Source organism: Setaria viridis, chromosome 9 (genome assembly GCF_005286985.2).
Source record: "Setaria viridis chromosome 9, Setaria_viridis_v4.0, whole genome shotgun sequence".
Lineage (NCBI taxonomy): Eukaryota > Viridiplantae > Streptophyta > Magnoliopsida > Poales > Poaceae > Setaria > Setaria viridis.
In genome coordinates this window covers 44610025-44622152 of record NC_048271.2, presented here as the reverse complement: position 1 = coordinate 44622152, position 12128 = coordinate 44610025, and the positions used below count along the sequence as shown (strand labels likewise).

The following is a 12128-nucleotide window of genomic DNA, read 5'->3' as shown; positions in this document are numbered from 1 at the left end:
GGTTTTTTTTCCAAGGAAACAGTCACGTAACAAGTTGTTGAAGTTGGGCATGCACGAAAAGTCTCCATTGCAGTTGATTTTGGCATCCCTGTTCTGGTTGGACTACATAACAGCCGACTGAACCCAAATTGCGTCCTACATATTTACACGTTAGATGCCAACAAAACTACAAAAGTACACACCAAATGTCTGCAGTACCTCACAATGGCGTTCTGTGTGCCGCCTGCAGCTGCAGTTCCAGGAGCGAAAATGTGAGAAACTGATCCCGGAATTCGCCATAGCAGGCCCCCGGCAACTCGGGTTTGCGGTGCCGGAGTCGCCACGACCCACGAGAAAGCAACTCCCACGGTCCCAACGCACTGCCCCTGCCTGCGTTCCCTGGTCAAGCCTTCCACCCGCTCACCGGGCCGCCCGTCCCGATCGGAATAAACAACTCACCGCGCGTGCTCCCGGACACAGCACCGCCCTTGGAATTTGCTCTCAAGGCCGGGGCCCGGGGGCGGGGCCCTTCATAAGGATCCTCACCAGCTTCAGACGACCCCCTTTGATAATTCATATAATTGGTCGCCATCGTTGCATGGGCGGCGTTGGTGTTGCCAACTGTTGCAGATAATTAGTCTTTTCTGACGGATATGCTATACTCTAGCGCTGACAGTAGTCTTGGCCGGTCAATGGATACCACGACGGTGGCAGAGCGACCGAGTGCAGTCGCCTGGTTCAGTGGTTCTGGTTGGGACGCCCAGTTTCCCCTGCTCATCCGGGCCGGGGCGAATGGTCACGAGAGGCTGCCCTGCTTCGTCACGCCATTGCGACGTCCACGAGGAGGAGATACGCGTAGCAGGCCGCCTGTTCTTGGCAGTTGCCAGTTTGGTGCGCTTTGATGCTGCTAAAAAGGTGCGAGCTTTACGAGCTACTCTTCCTAGTTTCTTGATGCGTTCTTAAGATAAGGGAAGTTTGTTTTGTTTTATTTCCATGGGTCGGAAGGCATTATTCTTTTTAGGCGATAACTATAAATGCCGCGAAATCGATCTCGTCCTGTATCTCTGAAGTTTCGGTGGAGTAGGATACGATTTCTTGCGTTCATTGATGAAGGATTAATGGCACTGCCACCTCGCTCCTTTCATAGTTAGTTCTGCGGCCTTGGTGGTTGGGAGGACAGGAGACTGCAAGTCTTTCCCCGTCCTCGAGCCTCACCGTAGCCGCCGCTGAATTTCTTCCTCCACCTTTAAAACGCCCTCTTCGTTGGCAGCAGCAGTAGGCGAGTAGCGATCCAAGGAGGCAACCCGGAGGAGTCTTCGCGCTCACATTCTCATGGATCCATAGGTGATGTCTATTGTCTCATATCCTGCAGCTACTTACCGTTATCTTGCATAGTTGCATAATGCATAGCACTAATCTTCAGCAAAAAAAGAAAAGGGCTGGGAATTCGTGGCTCGGGTTCTTCAGCTGCTCTTGGAGTCTTGGTCAGGGAGAAGATTTACAATTTTAAGCGCTTATTCTAGTAGATATACAGAGCTAGAAGATATGGGCAGATGCTCCCTTGTTATTCTTGTGTGGTGAGGATTGATTGGTTAGCGTCAGTTCCTCGTGGAGTGACGATTCCAGAGCTCCTGGCCTATCCAATCCTCGCCATATCAAGCAGATGCTCTCACGGGTATCGCATTCTTTCGAACCGGACCTACCAAGAAACAGACACGGATAACCACCGGATCCTTGCATTCATTGGCGATAGCTACTTCTGCGTTGCTCTTAGGAGCAGGTAGTACTCGTGGTCGTGGGGTAAAAGAAGAATTCATCTTTCGTTTATCCAGGATCGTCAGGGCATGGAGCCATGGACTGATCTGAAACGACGCCTTTTCCATGCCCCCGGTCGCACGCGCCATCAAAAGTGGGGGAGGGGAAGGGAGACCACATGCATTTGTCCGTAGCTTCACATGGCATGCTCCTCCTCGACTCTGCTCCCCAAACGAATTTTTGGGCGCCTTTTTTGGATTGCCTTGAGACCACACCTCCAATTTGCACATCTCCATCCATCCATGGACGTCGTGGGTACCGATCGATAGAGATCTCGATGTGACCCGGGGCTTGGGAGTGTGCTGTTGGTTCTTGGCCGGCCGGCTAATCTCCCTTCTCCACTTGATTTTTTTTGGCTCTGCTATTGTTTGTGCCGCCCTGCATCTCTTGTGATTGTGTTGGTAGTGAATGAGAGCGATTAGCAGTAGCAATGGTGATGAGTCCGCAGCTCCACGAACACGTGGCCGTCCTTCCCTGGCCTCCCCATCGGTAACGCAGGGGTCTGGGCTCCACCGGCTTTAACCATGGCATGTGCCTTTTGCCTTGTCTGGTCGGCTGGCCCTCCTGCTCTGCCTATCCCCTTCAGCCTGTTCAGCTGAGCTCGCAACTCGATTTCTCGCGGTGTTTTTCTTTGTTTCTGAGGTAGCTCCCCCTTTTTTCCCAGGAGATTCATTAGTTTGGGTTTTGGAGCAAGAACAGCGTTTTAAAGTTGGTGTGTTTGTTGAATGGTGCAGGTCTGCAGGACAGAAGGCCAGTGTTATGTGTGAAGGGTAGGTTCTCGCCGAGCAATGGATCTTGAGTTCGGGAGGGGCCTGAGATCCCCAAAGGTGTGCATTTTTATCCCTAAGATGTTGCGCAATCTAAGACACCTGTTCATGAAACAGAGGAGCAATGCTTTGCTGAATTACTAGCTGTTTGGGGGCGTTCTTGCAGAGGGACTCTTGGAAGACCACCTTGCTGCTGGCGTACCAGAGCTTGGGGGTGGTCTATGGAGACCTGAGCATATCTCCGCTGTATGTGTACAAGAGCACCTTCGCCGAGGACATCCAGCACTCGGAGACGAACGAGGAGATCTTCGGCGTGCTCTCCTTCGTGTTCTGGACGCTCACCTTGATTCCCCTCATCAAGTACGTCTCCATTGTCCTACGAGCCGACGACAATGGCGAAGGTACGCTTGAAAACTTGCAGTAGCGCCCAGTTGTTGTGCAGGCTTTGCTTCCTAAGATTTTAAACTTTGTGTGGTTTTATAATCTCGCAGGAGGGACATTTGCCCTGTACTCTCTGATATGCAGGCACGCAAATGTGAGCCTTCTCCCAAACAGGCAAATTGCTGATGAGGAGCTTTCCACTTATAAACTGGAATGCCCTCCCGAAATAACAGACAAGTCTCATATCAAGGTCTGGCTTGAGAAGCACAGGAAGCTGCGCATTGCTCTCTTGATCATGGTTATGATTGGCACATGTATGGTTATCGGGGACGGTGTTCTCACGCCTGCTATATCTGGTACCTCAGTTCAGCCATTTTGTCTTAGCTTATTGGATTTTTTTTCCCTTCAGATTGAAATACTGATGACTGGTTCCTTACTGTGGTTTTCTGAAAAACATGTTACAGTGTTCTCAGCAGTTTCAGGTCTTGAGTTCTCCCTGTCCAAGGATCACCGTGAATGTGAGTTTTCCCAAGAAACTTTCAAATTGAGTTCATTTCCTCTTTGCAGCGTTTGCTATAGATTTTCAAATTGGGTAAAGCTGAATATTAGCAAAGGACATCTGTCAAAACTCCACCCTATGTGTCATTGACTTTCTTCCCCACATTGGTAGTGAATATTCTAATCTAGTAAGTGGGCTTCCATTGGTCATAGCTGATTAGGCGTGAAGTACCTCCAGGCCCTTCTAAGTTGAGATTCTTATTCCGACTGCGACTGCGAGCACTGGGTGTCATAGAGGATTGCATTGGCTGTCTTGGTTTGTTGATATGAGTTTTCCCAACTTATTGCGGTTCATGAGCGCACTGTGAAAGTTGATTGTCTTTGAACATCGTTATGTTCATGAACTCATTTGAGAAATGCAAAAAAAAGTTGATATATTCTTATGTTAATTAATAGGACAGCAGCTAAACCATAGTGAAAGCAGCCATCTGAATCACTAGTTTTTCTCCCTGATGCAAGTTTAAATTCCTATGGCACCTTTTACTAGCTCCAAATGTACCAATAAAACAGTTATATGAAATCTGAACTCTGAAGGGTGCAAAATAGAAAAGGTGACAGAGTCTTATAAATTGTCTTGCTATGATATTTCACCTGTTCCTAGTTTAAACTTCCTTGTTTGGCCATAACGATTGATTTCTTCAACATGCAGATGCTGTCATTCCAATAACCTGTGTCATATTAGCATTCCTATTTGCCCTCCAGCACTACGGTACACACCGGGTTGGATTTCTCTTCGCCCCAATAGTTCTAGCCTGGCTATTCTGCATGAGTGCTGTTGGCCTTTACAATATCATCCACTGGAATCCTCAAGTCTACCAAGCTCTGAATCCTTATTATATGTTCAAGTTCTTAAAAAAGACTAGAAAATATGGTTGGATGTCGCTCGGTGGAATCTTGCTCTGCATGACAGGTAAACTATAGAATGCCTCTAAATATCAGTGTCATGAAAGGGGAGCAGCATATATAAAAGACTTTGTCCATTCTGTTTGAATGGATTCTCTCAATTGTATGAATAGTTAAATAAAAAAGTGGCTAATGTCTAGTGCGCTGATGGTGCAGGATCAGAAGCTATGTTTGCAGATCTTGGACACTTCTCATACAGTGCAATCCAGGTAATTTGTTGACCAGCATGAGAATTTGTAGAATATTTTCTATGTTAAATCAGTGTGCTGATCATCTAGCTCCTACACTTCTGGTGCAGCTTGCTTTCACTTGTTTAGTTTACCCCGCACTGATTCTAGCGTACATGGGTCAAGCTGCTTACTTATCAAAACATCATGACTTTTACTCAAGCTCCCAAGTTGGATTTTACATCGCAGTTCCAGGTATGCTTTGTCATTGGCTCATATCTTCATGAATGAACATATTGCTATTTTTAATCGTAAAAAGAATCCCGGTTACATATTAGTGCCAGTCATCAGATAGGAAGGACCCTTGTCAATTTGATAAGTAAATGGAAATTGTTTAGGCTAAATCTGCTGCGCATCGTGAATCCTATTTCACACTCTGTCGGGTCTTCAGTAGTTTTTTCGTGGAGGTTTATCTAAATTCTAGTTACATATTCAGGCACCATTTAATTAATACAGACATCAGGATGATGTTACATAATTACATCCCAAAGTTCAATTCTATCTTCCTTGATGCGATCTAGATGGTAACTGGTATGCATTTGCAATTTTGTATCCATAACTGTGTCCCTGTCTTTGTTTCAATGTAAACTGCACCGGTACATCAGAATTGATTTTACTATTCTAATTCATACGAAATTTTCTTTGATGCAAACTTCAGATAAGATCAGATGGCCTGTGCTTGTATTGGCAATTTTGGCTTCGGTAGTTGGAAGTCAAGCAATCATCAGTGGAACCTTCTCAATTATCAATCAGAGCCAGTCCTTGAGTTGCTTCCCTCGAGTAAAAGTTGTGCATACATCTGAGAAAATCCATGGACAAATATACATCCCTGAGATCAATTGGTTGCTTATGATACTATGCATTGCTGTCACCGTTGGATTCAGGGACACAAAGCACATGGGCAATGCATCTGGTAAGATAATAAGTTGCTCCACATTAGCTTTTACTAAGCACATGGGATTCAGAGACACTAACAAGGTACCTTCTGAACCTTGTGCAGGACTAGCGGTGATAACAGTGATGCTGGTGACCACGTTCCTTACATCCCTGGTCATCGTTCTGTGCTGGCACAGGCCGCCACTGCTGGCATTCGCCTTCCTCCTCTTCTTCGGATCCATCGAGGCGCTCTACTTCTCGGCTTCGCTGATCAAATTCCTGGAGGGCGCGTGGCTCCCGATCCTCCTCGCGCTCATCCTGATGGCCGTGATGCTCATCTGGCACTACACGACCATCAAGAAGTACGAGTTCGACCTGCACAACAAGGTCACCCTGGAGTGGCTCCTGGCCCTGGGCGACAAGCTGGGCATGGTCCGCGTCCCCGGCATCGGCCTCGTGTACACAGACCTGACATCGGGCGTCCCGGCCAACTTCTCCCGGTTCGTGACCAACCTCCCGGCGTTCCACCGGGTGCTGGTGTTCGTGTGCGTCAAGTCGGTGCCGGTGCCGCATGTGTTCCCGGCGGAGCGCTACCTGATTGGCCGCGTCGGCCCGCCAGGGCACCGCTCGTACCGGTGCATCGTGCGGTACGGGTACCGCGACGTGCACCAGGACGTGGACTCGTTCGAGGATGAGCTGGTGGAGACGCTGGCCACGTTCATCAAGCTGGACGCGTCGTACCGGTGCAGCGAGGCCAGCGAGTGGGAGCCGGAGGCGGAGATGGAGCCCGGCGAGCGGGAGCGGCGGCTGACGGTGATCGCGAGCAACCAGCTCCGGCACCGCGCGAGCTACGACCTCCAGGACAGCGCGCAGCACTCGTCGGCGTCCACCGTGGAGATGCGCGCCACCGCCGCCGGTGCCGGCGGCGGCCCCACGGCGACAGCGGACGACGAGGACGGCGACACGGGGGAGATCAGCCCGGCGCGGAAGCAGGTGCGGTTCTTCATCGACAGCCACGTGGCGAGCCCGGACGCGGCGCAGAGCGCCAAGCAGGTGGCGGAGGAGCTGGAGGCGCTGGCGGCGGCGCGGGAGTCCGGCACGGCGTTCATCCTGGGGCACTCGCACGTGCAGTGCAAGCCGGGGTCGTCGGTGCTGAAGCGGCTGGCGGTGGACGTCGGGTACAACTTCCTGCGGCGCAACTGCCGCGGCCCCGACGTGGCGCTGCGCGTGCCGCCGGCGTCGCTGCTGGAGGTCGGCATGGTGTACGTGCTCTGAGACGACGCGGCTCGTGTTTTTGCCGAACAAATCTGATACAGTAAATGGACTGTTTTTTCTTTCTTTCTTCCGTTCTTTGCTGTAAGATAAGGAGGCCGTTTTGTGTAGTTTAACGTGTTCGCCACCGTGGCCCTGGAATGGTGACCGGCTTGCACCTGGCCGGCCGGCTGTATATATCGAGAACAGGCAATGTTGAACCGAGGGCAGTAAGAAATGTGAGCAGGAGTTTAGGCCGTTGCTCGTGAGGGGTTGCACACCGTTTTCTGCATGTAATTTGGTTCGAATTTTCAGTTAGCTAGCCGGTCCGGTGTTTGAAGTCTCGTGCTTGGTTGCGTCGGAGATTCATGTCGGCGTGGAGGCAGAACGACTGCCGCCGTTTGTCAAGCAACCGGAAGAGAACTGTTTCCGTTCTGTGGGCCTTTTCGAACGCAGCTCGGCCTTTTCGCCTGAGGGTTGTTGTGGCTGCCCCTAAGCCCGCCCGACAAAAGACAAGAGAGGCCGCTTCGCAGCCCACGGCCCACAGGTCACACGAGACAAGCATCACGATGGCCCACGGTATTATCCACTCCGTCCATCCCATCTCGGATTCTCTCATCCAATCTGATCCGGTGATCCCAATCCCCTTCCGATTTCCCCCGTCGCCTGAGCGGCTCAGCCAGCCTGCCTGCCTGCCAAGCCAAGTCGTCGCCAGTTCGCCACCCACCGCCACGTCTCCCCACTCCTTTCCCCGCGAGCGCGGCGGAGCTCGACGAACCCCGTCCCGAATGGCGACCGCGTGCCCGCCGCTCTCGCTGCCGTCCACCTCCCTCCTCCGCGGCGGCGGGTCCGCCCGCGCCGGGCCCAGGCGCCGGCAGCTCTCCGCCGTCCGCTGCAGCGCCGTCGGAGGTAAATCCCCTTCTCCTCTGCTGGCCGATCGGGAGGCTTGGGGGTGAGGAATTGACTGCTCCTTTTACTGGGTGGTGCTTCAGAGGCAGTGGCGGAGGAGGCTTCGGTCGTGACGGCGGAGGAGCCTCTGCTGGTCAGCGCTATTAGAGGGAAGAAGGTCGAGAGGCCGCCCGTCTGGCTCATGAGGCAGGCCGGGAGGTACATGAAGGCAGGTCCACTCCCATTTTTGTTACGATTTTCTCGCTTGTTCTGGCATAAGCATTGTGTAATTGCCAGCATCCCAATGCCTAACTCGATGAAGGGTCTACATCTATTAGTATGTTCTGTCTGGAAAAACTATTGATATATCATGTGATAAGTAATAGAACTGGCCAAGGTTGTTGATGGAAGGAAACTGAAGTGTCAAATGCTAGTAGGGTGTATGATGTAGGCTTAAAATGGACTAGTTGAGGGAGCTACTAAAACATAATTAGCATAACTCCCTGCAGAATTAATGCCTACTCCACAGTCCATCCTTTTCCGGCAAATGTCTTAGGTACATGTTTGTTCGACTGCTTTGCTGTGCAAACATTAGTGAGCATTCGTCCTTACTAACTTATTACCTTTTGAATTTTCTGCAGAGCTATCAATTGCTTTGTGAGCGATATCCAAATTTCCGTGAAAGATCAGAAAATGTCGACCTAGTTGTTGAGATCTCTCTGCAACCATGGAAGGTTTTCAAGCCTGATGGAGTAAGCTGCAGACTTTAGCCTTTTGTGTATGTTATTTAAAATTCTATTTTTGGAAATTATCTCAAAGCTTACATGAGTTTGAGATGTTGCTGATATGTAGTATTCGTTGTTCACCTATTGATGTTATTTTATAATAATGATTCTTTTATTTCATTTTCTTTTGTCAGGTCATCTTGTTCTCGGATATCCTTACTCCACTTCCTGGGATGAACATACCTTTCGACATCGTGAAAGGAAAAGGTCCGGTGATTTATGATCCCTTGAGAACAGCAGCTGCTGTGAATGCAGTCAGAGAATTTGTTCCTGAGGAGTGGGTCCCTTATGTGGGGCAGGCTCTAAATTTGTTGCGACAAGAGGTTAGTATATGCTTTTCAGCACCCAAACATCAAATTGAAAATATGTGACCAACAGGTCATTCAAAAGGCATGGTAGTGTGGAAGTAGGCATTTAGATTCTTATAGTCAACTCACAACTTTCTTGTTTCAAATGTTGATGTCGACTTGATCAATTTTTTAGGTTTCTCACAGTATATTGCAGTGACCTTAAGTTGATGAATACTTGTGCTTATCACTTAATGTGGGCAGTACTTGGAGCCTGCAGGAATAATGAAAGCGTTACAAAATAAATAGATCACCGCAGTGCAATTGATGATGTTTCTTAGCTCATATGCTGTCACTGTCTATTCGGCTGGCATGATAATGGTATATTAAAACAATCAATCTTCAAAATAATCGCAAAACGGTAAGTTTGAATAAAAAATATGAAGCACGGTCTGGTTATTTGGACTTGTCTTTTTTAATGGTGTTTAGCTTTCAGCTTGTAGAGGTAGTTAAAAACCTATGACAATTTTTATGCTGTTGTTTTCCATTTGTGGGATTGACTCCATTGTTTCTTTCTCAGGTTAAAAATGAAGCTGCAGTTCTAGGTTTTGTTGGAGCTCCCTTTACCTTGGCATCTTACTGTGTGGAAGGAGGTTCATCAAAGAACTTTACAATGATTAAGAAATTAGCCTTCTCAGAACCAACGGTATTGAGAAGATCTTTGTTCCACATGATGACATGAATTATGTTTTTCTCAGTTCAATGTCTTGTGAAAATTGTAGTTGCATGTAGGATACTAAATGCTACGCAACTTACTGGTAGTTTGCTGATAGCATGAAATCTCAATAATTTAGTTGATTTATATAAATTATATCTCAGAGTACTGCAAATCATATCGTCTAAGTTTGTCACAATATCCATTCCTTTTTTTGTGATCATCTGGGGTCTTGTACAAAATTTGGTCTTGACAATTGCTTTATGTTCTTGTAGATTCTGCACAATTTGCTACAAAAATTCACAACATCAATGGCTAACTACATTAAATACCAAGCGGACAATGGGGCACAGGCTGTCCAAATTTTTGATTCATGGGCTACCGAACTCAGCCCAACTGATTTTGAGGAGTTTAGCCTGCCTTATCTAAAGCAGATCGTGGATAGTGTCAGGGAAACGCATCCTGATTTGCCCTTGATACTATATGCAAGTGGGTCTGGGGGCTTGCTGGAGAGGCTTCCTTTGACCGGTGTTGACGTTGTCAGCTTGGACTGGACAGTCGACATGGCTGAGGGCAGAAAAAGATTGGGATCTAACATAGCAGTTCAGGGGAATGTGGACCCTGGTGTTCTTTTTGGATCGAAAGAGTTCATTAGTAAGCGGATCTATGACACTGTGCAGAAGGCTGGTAATGTTGGACATGTATTGAACCTTGGTCATGGCATCAAGGTTGGAACTCCAGAGGAGAATGTTGCTCACTTCTTTGAGGTTGCAAAAGGAATCAGATACTAAAGGACCTTGGTTGTTGCCTTTCTCCCCATCAGCAGAAGTTTGTAGAATCGCTGGTTGAGGATAGATGCAGAAAGCCATGTCTAGCATAGAGTACTTGAAGAACACATTTTTGTGATTGATTTTGTTGTCGCATTTCAAGTTCCTATTTCAGAGTAATATTGTAAGAGAATTTGAGCTAAGGCGTAATGAAGTGCCTACTTTTGTTTATACCACTATAATAGCAGTATAGTTATGTAGTAACAGTCCAATCTTATCTGTCCAATCAAGATTATTGATTACATGTTCCCATGATAGAAATATTTAAGTCTTGCTTTTTATCCATCGAGGGTGTTTGGTGCTGTGTTCTCTTAATATTAGTCAAAACATTATTTTGTGTCATCTTCTTGTTTTGTCAGGTTAACTCTGATCCCTAGATTTCCTTATGATTTATCTCGTGAACTTTGGTTGATATCCTGTGTTCGGTTCCTAGTCTATGCTTTGGTCTACAACAGGTCTCGAGTTCCATTGTTCCAACCGAAGGTCATTCCTGCAACTTATTTTATTTTATTTTATTTGTCTTCTGTAGAAATAATCATCATGGCTTCAAGCCAATGCAGTTGGTAGTTGCTGATCATCTTTTGAGCTTTTCATATTCGGTATGCCCAGAATGCAACTGAACATCTGTATCATACTTTTGGGGTTGGTAGTGGTGGCAAGCAATGAAAGACAGGAGGTTGTGCATGTGTGATGTGCTCACTCAAAATATCTCTACCAAAGTGGAGTGAACATGAACGCTGCTTAACCATCAAGGTAGCTCCCTTGGGGATGCTATGTTTTGCTTGCTTTCAGCCTTACACCTCTTTTCGAGACTGAACTAGAGAAGATTTCAACCTCTAAGCTTTGCTAGCTGTAATCGGGTTTTTCCACAATCTTCAGACACTTGACGCGCACCCAACTCATTCCTTCCTGTCTTTGCATTGCAGCTTGCAGGTGAGTAAAATAATTTAAGAGATGGCTGTTCTGGTAGGACAAGGTGTCCTTTTCTGGTCTTCTCAATTCACTAGACTTATCATTGCATCAACTTTCGTGGCACTCCATTTAGAAAGGCTGCCATTGTTAAGTGATTCTTTGCTTTCTGAAACTCCAATGGCTTGCTTCAGCTGAAAGGACCAAGAAGGTTACCAGTTTGGTGCGTATGCCATTGTTTTTTCTATAGCTGCATCCTTTACTTCTATTGACAATTTGATCCTTCAGCTTTAGCAGGTTGCCACGGAGCGCTATTGATACACATCTCTCTTACTTTAAGTGGATTAAAGTCTGCATTGCAGTTTTTAAAATAAAAAAAGTGCTTATCCTTGCCATGCTTATCCTTCACTCAATTGCTCCTGCTGCTGCTGCTGATGACAGATCATGTCGTGCAGGCATGCTTATCCTTGCTATGCTCTCAATTGTTATTTCCTACTGTTGTGGCTGTTGATGACATACCACTGTATATATAGTTTGTTTTTGTTCTTGCTGTTTAGCTTTTGAACGGAGGGAAAACTTACCTATGCCGAGCTTAAAAGAGCTTGATGTTTATCTGCATTTGGATCGGGTGACGGTGCACTGATGCTCATAGCATACTATAAAGCAAAGCAGACAAGCAGATATTTGTGGACACGATGCGATGGCGAGCAATCCGCGGGGGGATTAGGGTGTTTGGATCTGGACCTAAAAAGTTTAGTTCGTGTCATATCGAATATTTGGAGGTTAATTAGGAGGACTAAATATAAATATAAGTTAGTTATAAAACTAATTACACAGATGGAGACTAAACGGCGAGACAAATCTACTAAACCTAATTAATCCATCATTAGCAAATGGTTACTGTAGCAGCACATTGTCAAATCATGGACTATTTAGACGTAATAGATTCGTGTTGCCGTT

General features: G+C 47.1%; 2 protein-coding genes across 5 annotated transcripts; both read left to right on the top strand.

Moving 5' to 3' along the window:
* The first annotated feature begins 664 nt into the window (after nt 1-664).
* LOC117838251 (putative potassium transporter 8) lies at nt 665-7026 on the top strand. Of its 4 annotated transcripts, XM_034718203.2 has the most exons (11): nt 665-894; nt 1253-1323; nt 2529-2621; nt 2728-2962; nt 3053-3298; nt 3407-3460; nt 4150-4410; nt 4560-4612; nt 4702-4825; nt 5289-5543; nt 5631-7026. In XM_034718203.2, the coding sequence occupies exons 3-11, from the start codon at nt 2583-2585 to the stop codon at nt 6779-6781; spliced, it is 2418 nt and encodes an 805-aa protein (XP_034574094.1). In that variant the 5' UTR covers nt 665-894; nt 1253-1323; nt 2529-2582; the 3' UTR covers nt 6782-7026. The 4 variants fall into 4 exon arrangements, with proteins under 4 accessions (XP_034574094.1, XP_034574095.1, XP_034574093.1 ...); XM_034718204.2 differs by lacking the exon at nt 1253-1323; XM_034718202.2 differs by lacking the exon at nt 665-894 and having other exon boundaries at nt 1110-1323.
* Nucleotides 7027-7435: 409 nt separating this feature from the next.
* On the top strand, nt 7436-10430 carry LOC117838253 (uroporphyrinogen decarboxylase). The gene is made up of 6 exons (XM_034718206.2): nt 7436-7666; nt 7750-7874; nt 8287-8397; nt 8565-8753; nt 9298-9423; nt 9708-10430. The coding sequence occupies exons 1-6, from the start codon at nt 7546-7548 to the stop codon at nt 10221-10223; spliced, it is 1188 nt and encodes a 395-aa protein (XP_034574097.1). The 5' UTR covers nt 7436-7545; the 3' UTR covers nt 10224-10430.
* The last annotated feature ends 1698 nt before the right edge of the window (nt 10431-12128 follow it).